The 18,087-nt window shown below is 43.0% G+C and overlaps 1 protein-coding gene across 2 annotated transcripts in view; it reads left to right on the forward strand.

The window, feature by feature from the left end:
* The first annotated feature begins 513 nt into the window (after positions 1-513).
* The window catches only part of TPR (translocated promoter region, nuclear basket protein), a 44,729-nt gene continuing 27,155 nt past the window's right edge, over positions 514-18,087 (forward strand). The window contains exons 1-19 of one of the 2 annotated variants that reach the window (XM_054384404.1): positions 514-664; positions 3,042-3,146; positions 3,572-3,645; positions 4,906-5,002; positions 5,386-5,489; positions 6,477-6,641; positions 6,850-6,942; positions 7,063-7,143; positions 8,267-8,354; positions 9,328-9,468; positions 10,930-11,021; positions 11,464-11,661; positions 12,522-12,629; positions 13,658-13,884; positions 15,172-15,335; positions 16,159-16,298; positions 16,385-16,533; positions 17,184-17,346; positions 17,869-18,003. In XM_054384404.1, coding sequence (XP_054240379.1) covers positions 514-664; positions 3,042-3,146; positions 3,572-3,645; positions 4,906-5,002; positions 5,386-5,489; positions 6,477-6,641; positions 6,850-6,942; positions 7,063-7,143; positions 8,267-8,354; positions 9,328-9,468; positions 10,930-11,021; positions 11,464-11,661; positions 12,522-12,629; positions 13,658-13,884; positions 15,172-15,335; positions 16,159-16,298; positions 16,385-16,533; positions 17,184-17,346; positions 17,869-18,003 — 2,475 coding nt within the window. Of the gene's footprint in view, positions 665-3,041; positions 3,147-3,571; positions 3,646-4,905; positions 5,003-5,385; positions 5,490-6,476; positions 6,642-6,849; positions 6,943-7,062; positions 7,144-8,266; positions 8,355-9,327; positions 9,469-10,929; positions 11,022-11,463; positions 11,662-12,521; positions 12,630-13,657; positions 13,885-15,171; positions 15,336-16,158; positions 16,299-16,384; positions 16,534-17,183; positions 17,347-17,868; positions 18,004-18,087 lie in introns of those variants that run through there. The other variant, XM_054384405.1, reaches the window with a different exon arrangement.

Genomic DNA, 18,087 nt, shown 5'->3' on the forward strand with positions numbered 1-18,087 from the left:
AGCCAGGGCCGCCACAGCTCAGCACTGAATTTGCCAATGCCGACGTCGCCGGCAGGCGCCACACTCGCCCCGGCACAGGAAGATGACACACACCAATCCAGGCCCGAGAGCGGGAGAAGGGCGCGCGGAGGGAGAACTCAGCGCTACAGCCGCCATGCTTAGAGTGGCGGAAGCAGTCTCGCCTCCCCTTGCCTCTCCCGGGCGCGCAGGGCCTCGGAGGATGGCGAACAGCCTTGTGGCGAGCTTCGAGAAGTCATAGGGTTCCTGTCTCGATTTTTAGCAGCTTTAATTCATCAACCAATACCCTCAGCCTCACTCAACATGGCGGAAAGCGTGGCCTTATCGGAAACGGAAGTGCTTGCGGGCGAGCGACGTCCCGCTCGAGAACTACAATTCCCATAGATTCGCGTGGCATGTCCCTCACGTCCGCGCATGCGCCATTGCAGTGCCTGTTCCATCGGGCGCGCGGCGCTTGTGTTGGTGAGGCCGGAAAACGCAGCGGCTGCTTGCGACATGGCGGCTGTGCTGCAGCAGGTCCTGGAGCGGGCCGAGCTCACCAAGCTGCCCAAGCCGGTGCAGGGGAAACTGGAACGCTTCCTGGCCGATCAGCAGAGCGAGATCGACGGGCTCCGAGCCAGGCATGAGCGCTTCAAGGTGGACAGCGGTGAGTCGGAGGCGGGGAGGACGGGAGCGGAGGTGAGGGGGCAGTGGGAATGGGGCAGGCCCTGAGCCGCTCCGCTGCCTAGGGGCTGAGCTGCCCAAGGGCTCATCTCGGTGCTCGGGCAGTGGCACTGGGCCGGTAGCTCGGCTGCAGACGGGCGGCCTGGGGTCCGGCGCCCCCTCCTCCGACGCTCTTGCAATGTCGCGGGCTCCTCTGGTGAAAGAAGGAGGGAGAGCTGGGCCTGGCGGGTTGTGGATGTCTTGGGATTGCTCTCAGAGCGTGTTCTGGGCCCTGTGGGATGAGTGCTTGTATCCCTAGCCTGGGAAAGGGCCCTAAGGTGGGGAACGTGTTCCTTGACCTGATCTGGTTTTGTTTCTTACTTTCTCTTAGCGAGATGAATCTGATACTTTTTTTTTTTATTTTGAAAACGGCTTTCAGGATTAAAACTGCATTCAAAATGGGCTTAAACAACAACTTTGGTCAGGGTTTTAACAAGAATTGATATGTTTCAATCTGATTTGATTTTTGGTTTGGAAGAGAACCAATGATTTGTTGACCCAACTCTAATAGCCTTAATTATACACCTTTCTGTTAAATTCTATGTTGAAGACCATGACCCTTCCCTAAAATGCTTCCGATGGAGTCAACGTTTTTATATTGCTTTGGAGGCTACTTGGTCGCAGAAAAATAACACCAGTAGAGAACTGAGGCAGAAATGAGAAAAGTTTGTAGATGAGTGTAAGCTCTGGGCAGGGTTGCTGAGTTAATTTATTGGGTGTGTGACATAACTTTACCGCCATCTTCAAACTTTCTGTCTCTTTAATGATAAAAATCTCACTGAAGTCAATTAAAAGGTAGTGTAAATTAAGGTAACCCACTGATTTTTATCAGGTTAGTCTATTCCAGGTCCCTTCTTCTCATATGTGACTAGAGAGGAAGCAGTACTTGAAATTGTGAGATATATGAGGGCTCTAGGCAGCCTGGTCTAGTTGAGGGTACCTCTGCTTACTGCAGAGAGGGTTGGACTAGATGACCTTTGGAGGTCCCTTCCAACCCAGACCATTCTATAATTCAATGATAGAGAACAGAAGAGGAATAAGAATCCCTCAGCACTTTCTTAGAAGCCAACTGTATCTGAGAGACAGATTACTTCTTCTTTTATTATTTTAGAGTTCTAAGTTCTATGATACAGTTACTACTTCAGATAACCAAGATTCAGATTTAATTATTTTTTCAGTGCTATAGGATATGCAGCATAGAGCACAAGAGTTCATTTTAAGAGGTCTTCATTAAAATTTTTCTACATCAAATCCCATGATACCTGGGCTATGTTTTAAGTTGATGAGACCACACTGCATAATTGTGCTGACGTAACATTCTCTAGCTCCATCAAATATGTTAAAGAGCTAATAAAATTAAAAAACCAACCAAACAAAAAAACCCAAACAGGCTGTTAACTCGGTGAATCATTTCTGGAAATATATCACAGAATCCCAGCATGCTGGATGTTAGAAGGGGCCTCTGGGGATCATCCAGTCCAGCCCCCCTTACCAAAGCAGGGTCACCCACAGCATGGTGTGTTTGTGTCCAGGTGGGTTTGGAATCTCTCCAGACAAGGAGACTCCACCACTGCTCTGGTCAGCCTGCTCCAGGACTCTAGCACCCTCACACCAAAGAAGTTTCTCCTCCTGTTCAGATGGAACCTCCTGGGTTCCAGTTTGTGCTTGTCGCCCTTGTCCTGTTACTGGGCACCACTGAAAAGAGTCTGGCCCCATCGTCTTGCCTCTACCCTTTAGCTCTTGCTAAGCACTAATCAGATCCCCTCTCAGGCTGCTCTTCTCCAGGCTAAACAGCCCCAGGTCTCTCCGCCTTCTCACAGAGATGCTCCAGTTCCCTCAGCATCTTTGTAGCCTCTGCTGGGCTCTCTCCAGTAGTTCCCAGTCTGTCATGAACTGGTGAGTCCAGAACTGGACACAGTACTCCAGATGTGTCCTCATTAGGGCAGAGTAGAGGGGAGGAGAACCTCCCACAACCCGCTGGCCATGCTCTTCTGAATGCAACCCAGGAAACTATTGGCCTTCACAGCCATGAAGACATATTGCTGGCTCCTGGTAAACTTCTTAACCACCAGAATTCCCAGGTCCTTTCCTACAGGGCTACTTCCTATGCTAACAAAATATCTTAAACCGTGGTAATTCAATGCGGAAATGTATTTTTGCCTTCAGAAATACTTTTTTTTTTCTTCAATGTCTACTGTAGTCCTATTATTTTTGCATATTTTCTTGATAAATAATAAAGCTGTCCATTAATAAAGATTAAAGGTGAGAAAGGAAAAGTTATGTTTATAAAGTGAAACTGAGATAAGATTCTTGTTTTGCAGAACAACAATACTTTGAAGTAGAAAAACGTCTGGCTCAGAGTCAGGAGAGGCTTGTAAATGAGACACAAGAATGTCAAACTCTCCGTGAGGAGCTGAAGAAACTCCGTGAGTATAACTTGGCAGGAGATTCATTCTTTAGTCCAGTTTTATCCTGCAATGCTTCCAGTTTTAAATGGGAGTTGAAAATCCATCCATCAGTTACATTTTTTACTTCTGCAAGTGGAGAGATGTTTTGCGTTTATGTTCAAACTGGCTGGTTTTTAAGGGAATTTTTGTGCTTGAGGGGTAAGAAAAAAGTTCATGATTTTTGTAGAGTGGGTTATGCCTTGATCTTGACAATAAGCACCTCTGCTCTATGGATTGCAGTAGCTTGTCACAGTACTGTCTAACCCATCCCTAATGAAGTCTTGAATTATTTTCTCCTTTTGTTGTTGTGTTAAGGGAAATTTTAACTTAGTTGTATTTGGAGTGTGAATTTGTCATTATGTTGCAGTGAAGATCCCTCATTCCAATTTCTTCTTTTTCAACAGATGAACAGTTGAAGTCAGTGAATGAGAAAAATAAAGAACTTGAAGCTGCTCAGGATCGTAATGCAGCCATTCAGGTACTGGAAGAACTTGCTAGTATATTGAAAGGCTCTGGCTCACCTGTCTCATTGCAGCAAAGAATGCAGTGTCCAATCTGGACTGGATCAATATCGGTTCAAAGATGCACTGATGTGCATATTTACATGTCCACAGGGCTGTAAGCCCAGGAAAATTGTGGGGTGTTTAAGACAATGCTAATGTTTTAGCAAATTGATTTACAGGTGAATATCTGTCAGAGCAGATACTTTGGTTTCAGCTATTTCATTCTAGCTGAAACCTGTTGTGAAGTGATTTTAAACCAAACCTCAATGTTCGGGCAAAGGGGTCAAGAGGAATTTTTGTTTTCTCATCCTTTCCCATGCCCTGGCACAGTTTTCCTTGTGTTGTACTCAAAAGTCCTAGGGTTGTGGGATGAGTCATTTCAGCTGACTGATCCAGCAGAATACCTTCTGGAGCAGGCAGTGAAAATATGATTATTAGATAGATTTGCCCAGAATGGTGGTTTCCTCAGAGGCACTTACCTGGGCCAAACTGAAGTGGTTTGACCAACACATTAGAAAACATCCAAGACTATTAACTGTTATTTGATTTTGATAATGATTTTTTTAATGATGTGTTCCTTCCTTGGGTACTTTATCTCTTTTATTTAACAAAACAAAACTGTTTCAGCAAAGCCTTAACTATCAAAGCTGTCTGTCAAAGGATATTAAAATCAGATGCCTTTTTGAACACTTTCTGCTGCTTAGTTTGTATTTCTCTTAGATGTTCAGTTAGTTTAATTTGCTCTAAGTTCAGCAATTTTCATTCTAATCTTCATTCAAATGCAGCTAGAACAGGGAGCCTTGTGGGGCCTCTCTGTGCCAACTGACAAGCAGAGTCCTGAAAGCTGTGTGATACTTCTCTTGTCTTTACTGTCCAATTTTGTGTGATGGTGGCATTATGCATTTAGACACAAAGAGTCAGCTGGATAGATTTATGGGGATACCAGAGTGATTTATAGGGGAAAAAAACATTACTTGAACGTGTTGATTGTCAATCACAAGAAAAGGCATGTTGGCCTGCATACCCCAACATGATAGAATGGAAGCAGTTACATTTTCATGCTATACTAATTCAGCTGCCCAACTCTAAAAGCATATTTTCTCAGTTTTCAGTTGCCTGGGGTAACCTACTGGGGTTTAATGTGCTCCTCTGCAGTGCGAAGTACACAAGTGACTATAAGCTGGTACAGAAAGCTGATCACACTTCTTTATTTCTCTTTTGCATTTTTTTTCCAGAGCCATCTAAGTAGAGAAAAAGAAGAACTGGAAGCTGAAAAGAGAGATTTGGTTCGGACAAGTGAAAGACGCTCTCAGGAGGTTGAACATTTAAACGGTACAGATGGGACATACTAACTAAATACTTCATGTAATGATGCTACATAACAGATGCCTGAATAGCCAATCTGGTGTGGAGTACCCAGTTTGTAGCATCAGACAGCATCAAGGAAGGGATGAGCAGGAAAAAGCATTTAGAGAAAAAGAAACCAGGCTGGAAGTTGCTTGCAAGTTGCAGAAAAAAACCCAGCAGTTTAATGCTTGATATTGTAGATCTAAACCCACACATTATCCAATATCTTACTTACCATTATCTTATCTTGCCTGTTCTCATTCCTTGCAATTTAGTTGAGCTAATTCAAGCTGTATGTCCTGTAAGTACTGTACATTGTAAGTAAAACTATACAGTGAGCTATTTTTACACTGATTTCCCTCCTCCAGAGGATGTTAAACGGCTAAATGAAAAGCTCACAGAAGCAAACACGGAAAAGGTGAAACTTCAGTTGAAGTTAGATGAACTTCAAACATCAGATGTTTCCATGAAGGTGAGTAGTACTTTTTGTGGTAATACATGTTCATCCTAAGAAGTAGTTGTTTGCACACTATGTAATAATCATTTTGTCATTACTGACTTTGAAAGTAGGTCAAGTGCATTCCTGTTAGTTAAAATAAATTATTTTATTATAAAATTGATGGCTGTATCTGGAAGTGAGACTTATATTTATAGAAGGCAGGGAGGCATCAAGTTGGGCAAGCATGTCCAAACCTGATTGGTGGCAAGGTTACTGCTTCTAACTGCTAGGAAGAAAGTCTTCAGGTCCATAAAGGCATGTGGAAAGGAGAAAAGAAATTGTTTATGAACCTTCACCATTTTTCTGTGGGCAGAATAAACTCCATAAATAGGTAATAGAGAGCAGGAAGGGAGAAAAAAGGAGGAAAACTCTGATATCTTAATTTACTTAAGTACATATTAATCTTGTTAATCCCAGTGTGCTGGGGGTTGAAAGGGACCTCTAGACATCGTCTAGTCCAACCCTCGTGCTAAAGCAGGGTCACCCACAGGTGGTTGCCCAGGATCACAATGTCCAGGAGGGTTTGGAATCTCTCCAGAGAAGGAGACTCCACAACCTCTCTGGGCAGCCTGCTCCAGGGCTCCAGCACCCTCACAGCAAAGAAGTTTCTCATGTTCAGATGGAACCTCCTAGGTTCTATTTTGTCCCTGTCTCACTGAATGGCAGCACAGCCTGACGTTGTGTCAGCCACTCCTCCCAGCTTTGTGTCATCAATAAACTTGCTGAGGCTCCACTCTGTCCTAGCTGTTCCCCACTAATATAAACTTTGAGGAAACTCAGGTTTCAGGAAGCTATAGTTTGAGACTGGTGAGTTAGTATTACCAGAGTAATGAGAAACACTGTCATTTGGTGCTATTTACCGAATGACAGCATATTTGTGCTACTCTGATCATAGTATTTTGATTAGCTGCTTTATTTTAGTTGGAACCAGCAGAGTTACACATGCAATTTTCTTCTTAGTACCGTGAGAAAAGGTTGGAGCAAGAAAAAGAACTACTACAGAATCAAAACAACTGGCTGAACACTGAGTTGAAATCCAAAACAGATGAACTTCTGCATACTGCCAGAGAGAAAGGCAATGAAATCCTGGAGCTTAAATGCAGCCTGGAGAACAAGAAAGAGGAGGTAGTGTCATTACTGAGTGCTTTTGCTATTTCTTACAAATTATACGTCCTGTATTAAACAGAACCAAGTACTTTAATAAGTGTGTTCGAGTAAAGAAAGTTGGGTTTAGTTTTTCAACTAGAAAAAACAATTAAATGCTTATTTTCCAAAATAAACTGAATTGGAAAGATGAATTCTTTCATGGTGTCCTCATTTATTCTTTGAACAGCTTTCCAGAATGGAAGAACAGGTAAACAGCTTGAAGCAGTCAAATGAAAATCTTCAGAAGCATGTGGAAGAACTTTTGAATAAACTGAAAGAGGTAAGCCAACTTGACATATGTATGAAACAGCATTATGGTTGTTTCTGTGAATTAAAACCTAAAATGAGTGAAGTAGAAAAAGTGGAATGATCCCTCACCCTCTCTTCTTTAATTTACCAGGCAAAAGAGCAGCAAGCTGGTATGGAGGAAAGATTCCACAATGAACTGAATGCCCACATAAAGTTATCCAATCTGTATAAGGTGAGTTTGATTCTGTTATAAGCGCAGATTGGTATTCCTAGGGGTGAATTAGCACAGTGTGATACAGGCCAGGTTGGTGTTTTTTCCCCACAGAGTATTGATGTGGGGAAGCAACAGCCTGCAGTGCTCAGAGCTTGGGGAGGAGTGGCTGGAAAATGACCTGAGGGTGTTGGGTGACAGCCACCTCAACATGAGCCAGCTGTGCTTGGGTGGCCAAGGAGTCCAACAGCATCCTGGCCTGGATCACCAAGAGTGTGGCCAGCAGGACGAGCACAGGGATCATTCCCCCATACTGGGCACTGGCAAGGCCTCACCTGGAACAGCTGAGGGAACTGTGGTTGTTCAGTCCCTACAAAAAATCCCTCCCCAGCTTTCTTGTAGACCCCCTTCAGGTACTGGAAGGCTGCTCTAAGGTTTCCCTGGAGCCTTCTCAAGGCTGAGCAGCCCCAACTCCCTCAGGCTGTCCCTTCTGATCATCTCTCTGGCGTCCTCTGGACCCGTTCCATGAGTTTTCCTAAAAATACCACATTTGCAGAATTACTGGACTGGAGTGCTCAGAGTTTCTCCAGATTTTCTGTAGAGAAAAGAGGAGCTAGGCCAGAACCAGCATCTAAAGGGAATTGATTTTATTTGGCTTTGTCTTGCCAAATCCATGTCTGACACTTCTGACTTTTAGAGTTTTTACAAGGACTTGTTGTGATAGGACAAGACGAAACAGTTAAGATGGAGAGGGGAAATCGAGACTAGAGATTAGGAGGAAATTCTTCCCAGTGAGGGTTGTGAGACACTGGAACAGTCTGCCCAGGGAGGTCATGGATGCCTCCTCCCTGGAGGTATTCAGGGCCAGGTTAGATGAGGCCTTGAGCGGTCTGGTCTAGTGGGAGGTGTCCCTGTCCATGGCAGGGGGGTTGATTTTTAAGGTCACTTCCAACCCAAACCATTCTATGGGTAGTTTCTATCAGAGTGAGTCTTAATCCAAGTGGAAAGAGAATTGTCCAGTTTAAGTGAATCTTTCAGCATTTTTTAAAAAGAACTACACATTTTTTGGTCCCTTTGGGCTTTTGTTAGAAAAATGCATTTGCTATCACTATGTACTAAAGTGAAACTAAACGCCTCTCTTTAGAGTGCTGCTGATGACTCAGAGGCAAAGAGCAATGAACTGACCGGTGCAGTAGAAGAGCTGCACAAGCTGCTGAAGGAAGCAGGTGAAGGTAAGCTGTGAGGGAGAAATGCCAAACAGAGCTGAGTAGTTGTGCTCCCTTGTAACCAGCTTGACGCACCAAAACATACACAGGAACATCACTTTATACCAAAGAATTTACATGACTAGTTGAATTTACTTAGGGATGGGAATTGTATTCAAATATGCCTGGATTTTTTTATTTTTAATCTTACAGCGAGGATCTAATTTTGTAAGGTACATCTTTTAGATCCTTGTTTTAGTTTCCTTTTCACTGGTTTTAGCCCCATTGTGAGCAAAGTTGATAGGCAGAAGTTCATGCTTCTGTACTGTTGCTGAATATTCTTACAACCTTTTGCAGATCACAGATTCACAGGTTGGAAAGGACCCTGAAAGGTCATCTTGACCAACCACCCTGAAGTCAGCAGGTGCACCTCCAACTAGATCAGGCTGCCTGGGGCCACGTCAAGGCTGGTCTTGACTGTCTCCAGGGATGAGGCCTCAACCACATCCCTGGGCAACCTGTTCTAGTATTTCACCATGCTCATTGTAAAGAACTTCCCCCTGATATCCAGCCTAAATCTCCCTTGCGCCACTTTCAAGCCATTGCCCCTTGTCATATCACCACAGGCACTTCTTAAAACAGTCCCTTCCCAGTCTTCCTGTAGGTCCCCTTCACATATTGAAATGTAGCTCTAAGGTCTTCCTGGTGCCTTCTCCTCTCCAGGCTGAATAGCCCTGATTTTTTCAGCCCATCTTCATAGGAGAGATGCTCCAGCCCTCTGATCATCTTTGTGGCTGTCCTCTGGACCTGCTCTGTCAGGTCTATTTCCCTCTTGTTTTGGGGGTCCTATAGCTGGTCACAGTACTACAAGTGAGATCATATAAAGTAAAAATCAAAGACAAATATAGACAAATAAAAGCAGGCAAATTTAGATCTCTTTAAAAGGAACAAACCACAACCCAACCAAAGACAGAAACCTGCTTGTCTGATTCGATTTTAGCTAATAAAGCGACCCAGGAGCATTTGGCTGAGGTGGAAGAGTCAAAAGCTGTAATGGAAAAAGAGCTGCAGGAGAAGATCAGCAAACTGGAAAAGGAACTGGAGAATGCCAATGATTTGCTGTCTGCTACAAAGCGCAAAGGTAGGGAGAACAGTGGGAACTGAAATACAAAGGGCCTTGACTTTTTGGTGTCTTGAATGAAAACACTAGGCTGAATTTCTATAGGAAGTGCATGGGTCATCTTTGGTCTGTGATGGTTTGAAACTGTCTTTTTAATTTTTCCTTGCAAAGTTCAGAACAGAGAAAGTGAAAGAGTGTAAATAAGTCACTATTAGGTGTAAGAAAGCAAAATAACGATTGTTCTAAACACTTCCATTGGATAGATAGAAACGTTTAAGAACTATTACTCAAAACAAAGTGGGGCACTCTGCACATTCTGTGTTCTGCAGTAAGGGCAGTTGCTGGGCTGTCTGGCTGCTGTTTTCTTCTTCTCTTCTGGCTGAAGATAGCACACTGACCTTGGCAGCTAAGTTAACAACTTTCTGCTCTAACTAACTCTGCTTTCTGTCCAAGGGGGGTCTGCGGGGGAAGCTCCTGGGAGGCGGGGGGCCCTTTGGGAAGGGTCCCCTTTGGGGGGAAGCAAAGGGAGATTGGTTGTGCTTTTCTGTGGATTGCATATATTTGTAAATGTTGTGAATTTTGTATATTTGTACATATTCATTGCATTTCATCATAGATTGTAGATTCTGCTTTGTAAATAAGCTTTCATTTGCTTCCAGACTGGGCTAGCCTGGTTATTGTCGGTGAGGGCGGAATTTCAGCTCACACTGACACATTTTTATTTTTGGCGCCACATCGTGGATCTTAGAAGCTTTTGTATGTGTGTATACATATATATATACACCCCCACACACCCCCAAAAATGCATTTCCTCTGCAAAATGCATTTCTGTTGAAACGATTTTTGAAGTTCTTTTGTTAATCTGACATAATTTTTAAAGAACACACCGAGAAAACATGTTCTTAAGGCTGAGTCATGCTTTTCAAGGTTTTATATAGAAGGTACTGGGGATGAGAAACTTTTCCTATTTTCCTCTTAAAAAAAAGAAACAAACCTCTGTCCTTAAATTTCTGTTTAATATTAAATATTCCTCAGTATTCACTGTCCTCCTATCTGGTTTTGGGGTTTTTATAATTGAAAATAGTTTGCTTGCTGCATATAAATATTTTCTAAAGGAAAGAGAAAGCAGAGCAGGGAGAAACAAAGAGGCATGAAGTATGTTTGCTCTGTCACCATGTTAATTTAATGGAAGTAAACTTGCCCTTGCTGAACTTCTTGAGGTTGTTCTGTGCCTAGCTCTCCAGCCTGCCCTGGTCTCTCTGAATGGCAGCACGTGCTGAAAGGGTGTCAGCCACCCCATCCAACTTTGTTTTTTTGAACCCACACTTCCTAAGCTTACCTATGACTGCTCTAAGGAGTTAGAATAGTGTAGTTATAATTCAGCAGTTACCAAGCACAAAGGTGTATGACGACTAACAAAGAATACAGATGATGGGAATTACTGCAGCTTTGTAATGGTAATTGCTGGGATTATGTCTTCAGGAGCCGTGTTGTCTGAGGAGGAGCTGGCAGCTATGTCTCCCACTGCTGCAGCAGTAGCCAAAGTAGTCAAGCCTGGAATGAAATTAACTGAGGTAAGTGAGAACAAACTCTTCAATTTCAAGGCCCTTGAAATGCCAGCTGAGATATGCTCATAACATAAGGGTGAAGGCTTTGGGTTTGTTGTAATGCCTGACTGTAGTTGAAGAGACTTTTGTCCTGCATTTGAGGCAGACTCTTTTGTGATGCTAGTTTTGATACATGTGTTGTCTTAAATTTGGTTAGGATTTGTCCTTTTACCTAGAATTCTTTTCTAGTACAACTGCATGCAATAGATGTTTGCCATTTAAAAATTCCTAAAGATAACTGCTTTGCCATTGTATGGTCCTAAAAACACATTGTTCTGAAAGTCCATCATGTTTAGAGTTGTGTAAAGTTTTATTGCCTTAAGGTATGAATTGTTTAGTTACCAGTGAGTCTTTTGCAAGAGGGATGCCTAGATGTACGAAAACCGACCCAAAATCTCTTTTGTTGCAGCTGTACAATGCATATGTAGAAACTCAGGATCAGTTGCTTTTGGAGAAGCTGGAGAACAAGCGTATCAATAAGTACCTGGATGAAATAGTGCAGGAGGTAGAAGCCAAAGCACCAATCTTAAAACGTCAGCGGGAAGAATTTGAGCGTTCCCAGAAAGCTGTTGCTAGTCTGTCTGCAAAGCTTGAACAAGCTATGAAGGTCAGTATCAAATCAAAGAGCATGTCAAATGGTGACAAAGATGGATTTGTAGTTCCTTAATCCTAATGGCTGTTAATAAACGTATATGATGAATCTTGTAGTCAGCTTTTAGTGTGAAGAACTACCCTAACTTGCAGTTTATTGCATTGTATAAAGTATTTTACAGAACCAATTTTTTCAGTCTTCTATAGTGAAGGATTAAATGTGGTGACTTTAATAGCCTAGAGAAGACTCTGAGGGGACCTTATAGCTGTCTTCCAGTACCTGAATAGAGCGTAGCTACAGGAAGGCTGGAGAAGGAATTTTCATAAGGGTGTCTAGCAATAGGAGAAGGGGGGAATGGTTTTAAGCTGAGGAAGAGTAGGTTTAGACTGGATCTTAGGAAGAAGTTCTTCAATACAAGGGTGCTGAGACTCTGAAACAGGTTACCCAGGGAGGTTGTGGATGGACCCTTCCTGGAGGTGTTCAGGATCAGGTTGGATGAGGTCTTGAACAACCTGGTCTAGTTGAGAAGTGGCAGGGGGGTTGGAGTAGATGATTTTTAGGGTCCCTTCCAATGAAAGCCATTCTGTGATTTTTCTGAGAGAGCCAAATTTTTGGTAAACAAAGATTAATATTTGCCCAAAGAAATAACATTGGACTCCCGTGTTCACTTCCCATTAATGTTAATACACTAATAACAGCATGAAAGAAAGAGTGTGGCTTTTGATTCATAAATACATGGACTTTTGGAGTGTAACTTTAAAACAGTAAAACACAATTTGATTCACAAGGTATGGCCCAGCATAATGGTTTCTCTCTGGAAAGGAATGAGTCTGAGTTGGATTGCCATGTGTTTCTTCATGTTTGTGTGCTTGCAGGAGATCCAGCGATTGCAGGAGGATACTGATAAAGCCAACAAGCATGCCTCTCTGCTTGAAAGAGAAAACCAGAGACTGGAAATACAAGTGAAAGATCTTTCCCAGCAGGTAGAACAAATGTTGCTATGGCTAAATGTATAGTTTGCAATTTATTTGTTAATGTGGTGCTGTATTTCTTGCTTGCCAGTTGTGTTCAGCCACACTCATGTAGACTTCCATTGTCATAAGAGCCTTACTGATATTAGGAGCTTCTCGTTTAGACAACATGATACTGACATTTCTGCTTTCAAAATTGGAATAGTTGAAATACTAATTAGAATAAAATTGGAAAATTAATTTAAGTTTAGCTGCATAGAAGTGATGCTATTTAGGATAATATTGTTACACATTTGACATGGGAAACGTATATATATATATATATATATATAGGGCCACACCTTGAATATTTGGGTCGGTTTTGGGCCATTCGCTCCCAGAAGGACATTGAGGTTCTGGAGCATGTCCAGAGAAGGGCAGCAAACCTGGTGAAGGGTCTGAAGAACAGAACCTGTGAGGAGCAGCTTGAGGGAACTGAGGTTGTTTAGTCTGGAAAAGAGAAGACTAAGGGGAGATCTAACTGCTCTCTACAGCTACGTGAAAGGAAGTTGGAGCCATGTGGGGGTTGGTCTCTTCTCCCAAGGAACAAGTGACAGGATGAGAGGAGCCTCAGGTTGTGCCAGGGGAGGCTTGAGTTGGACGTTGGAAACAGTTTCTTCCCCAAAAGGGTTGTCAAGCCCTGGAACAGGATGCCCAGGGCAATGGTAGAGTTCCCATCCCTGGGGTGTTGAAAAGCTCTGTAGATGAGCCGAAGGACATGGCAGTACTCAGTTAATGCTTGGACCTGATGATCCAAAACAATTCTGTGACTCTGTATGGTTTAGATTAGATCTGTTTGTGGAACTGAATACAGACTATCTTCTGATCTTGATGGGGTTTCCTTTTGTTAGACTGTTCTTTCTGTAATATAATTATCTCATGATTATTGATTGTAGTAGTTTGTATACTACACACACAAAAAATACTTAATCTCCAAGTACTTTAATATGGTGGTTTTCAGAGTGTGTGTTCAAGTGTTATACTAGAATGTTCCCTTTCAGATTCGTGTGCTTCTAATGGAACTTGAAGAGGCCAGAGGCAATCATGTGATCCGTGATGAAGAAGTGAGCTCTGCTGACATCAGTAGCTCTTCTGAAGTCATATCTCAACATCTAGTCTCATATAGAAATATTGAAGAACTGCAGCAGCAGAATCAGCGTCTCTTGGTGGCTCTTCGGGAGCTGGGAGAGGCTAGAGAAAAAGAGGAACAAGAAACAACATCATCTAAGTAAGTTACCTGCTCCCTCTAGGAAAGTCATCTCATTAGGAAGTATCAGGGATTTATTCAAACACTTTTCACATTTTTTGCTCCTGAGGGCTCTTAACTGCATATGGATATGGAAGTGCACATGTGAGCAACTGTGGAACTCATAAAGGCAAATTGCTATTAAGCAACATTGTCTTCAGGTGTAGATTAAAATGGCTTTATAGTCATATCTCTTGTAATAGGTGTTCTCGTCAAAATCCAAAGTAAATGTAATTTTGGTCTTTTAGTGAACGTGATCTCATAAAAGAGAGCTGTTTTTTAAATGTGCCTGGGGAATTCATAGGAGAAATAAAGCCCTGCACCAGTACCAGTAGGGGGCTGACCCACTGGAAAACAGCTCCACAGAGAAGGACCTGGGAGTGCTGGTGGATAACAAGTTGCACATGAGCCAGCAATGTGCCCTCATGGCCAAGAAGGCAAATGGTCTCCTGGAGTGCATTACAAAGACAGTGGCCAGCAGTTTGTGGGATGTTCTCCTACTCTGACATAGTGAGAACACATCTGGAGTACTGTGTCCAGTTTTGAGCTTCCCCCATGCAAAAGGTACAGGGAAATGCTGGAAAGTGTCCAGTGAAGGCTACCAAGATGCTGAGAGGTCTGGAGCCATCTCTGTGAGGAGAAAAGGCTGAGAGGTAGGGCTGTTTAGCCTGGAGAAGAGCAGCCTGAGAGGGGATCTGATCAATGTTGATCTATAGCTAAAAGATCAAGGGCAAGAGGATGGGGCCAGACTCTGTTCAGTGATGCCATGCTACAGGACAGGGGCCAAGGGACACAAACTGGAAGGAGCTTCCATCTGAACGGGAGGGAAAAACTTCTTTGCTGTGAGGGTGCTGGAGCCCTAGAGCAGACTGCCCAGAGAGGTTGTAGAGTCTCCTTTTGAGAGATTCTAAACCTACCTGGACATTGTGATCCTGGGCAAGTTGCTGTGTGTAACCCTGCTTCAACAAGGGGCTTGGACTAGATAATCTCTAGAGGTCCTCTGCAACCCCTACCATGCAGGGATTCTGTGAAGAAGGAAGTTTTCTTATTCCTGTTAGCTGAGCAAAAACTCAAGTATGTTTGTGTATCATCTACAAAATGCCAAGCCCAAAGGGCAGTCTGCCTGAAAGCTTGCTCAGAATGATTAGTGATGCTTAACTTTCAGAGATTTACTAGAGGTGCACTGAAGGACTTGTGACAAAATGTAAGAGTTGTGTCCTCTTGCTATGCCTTGTTGTGTTTGCAACTGAAACAATCTGTTGGTTTCAGAATTGCTGAGCTTCAGAGTCAGCTGGACGAAGCTCTCAGTGAGCTAGAAAAGCTCCGTGAGTCGCGTCACCATCAGCTGCAGCTTGTCGAGTCTATCGTTCGGCAGCGTGATATGTTCCGCATCCTGCTGGCACAGACCACAGGAGCCAACATTCCTCTGCAAGGTAAGCTTCACAGTTCTGCACCAATGGAAGAAAAAGTAAATCAAATTGTCATTTGTTCTGGGTTTTCAGTCATGGTGCTAGAATGGTACCAGTAACTTCTGTTAATCTTCTGTTCTCTAATCACTGTAAAAGCAGTAAGTTTGAATTTAGATACCTGATTTGTTTTTCACACTGTAATCACTTGGTACGCAGCGACTGAGGGGCAGTGGTGACTACATGTGCTCTGGTAGCATGTTGTAGGTATAAGGAATGAGTTGTTCAGGAGAGCCAAAAACTGTCCTAGCCACACAGTATTTGCTTTAGCCATACTTGCACATGGTTACATATTAAAGACATTGAGGTCCTGGAGCATGACCAGAGAAGACAGTGAGGCTGATGAGGGATTGTGTGAGGAGTGGCTGAGGAAGCTGGGGTTTTTTGGTCTGGAGAAGAGAAGGCTAAGGGGAAATATTACTGCTCTCTACAGCTACCTGAAAGGAGGTTAGAGTGAGGCTGGTGTTGGCCTCTTCTCCCAGGTAAGACAGTACAAGACGAAAGGGGCTTAAGTTGTGCCAGGGGAGTTTCAGTTTGGATATTAAGAACAGTTTCTTTACTGAAAGAGTAGTGTGGTGTTGGAATAGGCGGCCCAGGAAGGCGGTGGAGTCACCATCCCTGGAGGTGTTCAAGAAGCTGTAGATGTGGTGCTTCAGGATCATGTTTAGTGGTCCTGGTAGTCGGGTTATGGTTAGTGTCAGTGATCTTAAAGGTCTTTTCCACTCTTAATGATTCTATGATCTGCTTTGGCCAATTGTTTCATCTAGTAGCCACTTTATCTGGTTTTTAGCTTCAGGTATGTTACCAGAGGACGTCTCTCTTCTATCTACTCCAAAGCGCCAAAGTTTACCTCAAGCCATTTCAACTCCTGCGCCAGTGTCAATGGCTGAGTCGGTGGAGACGGTGGAGGCTAGAGCTGCTCTTAAGCAGGTATATTTTTCAATAAACACTGTAGAAAGCTATCACTATTTCTTTCTACTCTTCTAAGCACTTTAATGTCTATTCTCTCAATGTAGTTGCAGGAAGTTTTTGAGAACTATAAAAAAGAAAAGGCAGAGAATGACAAATTGCTGAATGAACAAAATGAAAAGCTTCAGGAGCAGGTCACAGACTTGAGATCCCAAAATGCAAAGATCTCCACACAGCTGGAATTTGCCTCCAAACGGTAAATCAATTCTTTAATTTCATTGCCTTGTGTATGTTTGCTCTCTCAGTAGAATCATGCTGGAGAAGAGAAGGCTCAGGGGAGACCTTATAGTGGCCTTCAAGTACCTGAAGGGGCTTACAGGAAGGCCACAGGGGGACATCTTATAAGAGCTTGTAGTGATAGGATGAAAAGGAATGGATTGAAGCTGGAGGAAGGCAGATAGACTGGAGATAAGGAAGAAGTTCTTTACAGTGAGGGTGGTGATATGTGATACACTGGAACAGGTTTCTCATTGAGGTTGTGGATGCCTCCTCCCTAGAGGTGTTCAGGGCCAGGTCGGATGAGGCAGCCTGGTTTAGTGGAAGGTGTCCCTGGCCATGGTAGAGGGGGGTTGGAACTTAAGTGATCTTTAAGGTCCCTTCCAATCTAAACCATTCTATGAATCTATGAATATCACTTTATCACAAGGAGTTGCCAGTGAAACATTGATAGTATTTATTGTTAAAGAACACAAAGGGAATAGTGAAGGTGGCATCAAGAATATGCCTTCTGGTTGAGCAAGCCACATGTGTTCTTGTGCATCACTTTCCATATGAAATACTAGCTGTGTCCATACAGTTAAACGCAGTGTGCCGAACACATCCTTTGCTTTATTGTTCCACGTGAAGGTATGAAATGCTGCAGGATAATGTTGAAGGCTACCGTCGTGAAATAACATCTCTGCACGAAAGAACCCAGAAACTCACAGCAACAACGCAGAAGCAAGAGCAGATAATTAACACCATGACTCAAGACCTGAGGGGAGCTAATGAAAAACTGGCGGTGGCAGAGGTTCGTAGCGCAGAAGATTATGCTGTTAGGCATTCCAAATCAGCACGAGGGTTCTGCGTATGCTTTTGTGTGGCTTTTTGAGTGCATCAGCTCTTAAATGCATAAAAGTTTGCGTGTGTGTATATTTATGCAGATCTCAAGCACTGAGTGAAGCTGGAACAATGTTCCAAAGGTATTGTTCAGTTTGCAGAGAAATCAGAATATGATAGTCAAATAAGAAAGCCAGGAGGGGACTTTTTACAAGGGCTTGTGGCGATAGGATGAGGGGCAATGGACTGAAGTTTGAGGATAGCAGATTTAGGCTGGAGATTAGGAAGAAATTCTTTACAGTGAGGGTGGTGAGACACCAGAATGAATCTATGAACTGGTTTTGGCTTAATTTTCATGAATTTTTATTCACAGTATATACTCTTCAAAGCTGCTCTTTAACCTTAGTAGTAACTGATCATAAAAATAATATTCAACTTAATAGGCATATTTGGGGTTAATAACAAAGTTCTTGTTATTATTTTCTGTCTTAAGGTAAGAGCAGAAAACTTGAAGAAAGAGAAAGATATCTTGAAGATGTCAGATGTGCGTTTGACTCAGCAGCGTGAGTCTTTATTAGTTGAACAAAGAGGACAGAACTTGCTGCTTACTAATCTGCGAACTATTCAGGTATGTGGCATTATTGTGTCCAAATTTGGTGTGACTGTTTCAGAGTTTTCCATTAAAACCTATTGAAATCAAGTACCACAGTCA

Source organism: Indicator indicator, chromosome 10, assembly GCF_027791375.1.
Source record: "Indicator indicator isolate 239-I01 chromosome 10, UM_Iind_1.1, whole genome shotgun sequence".
NCBI classification, from domain to species: Eukaryota; Metazoa; Chordata; class Aves; order Piciformes; family Indicatoridae; genus Indicator; species Indicator indicator.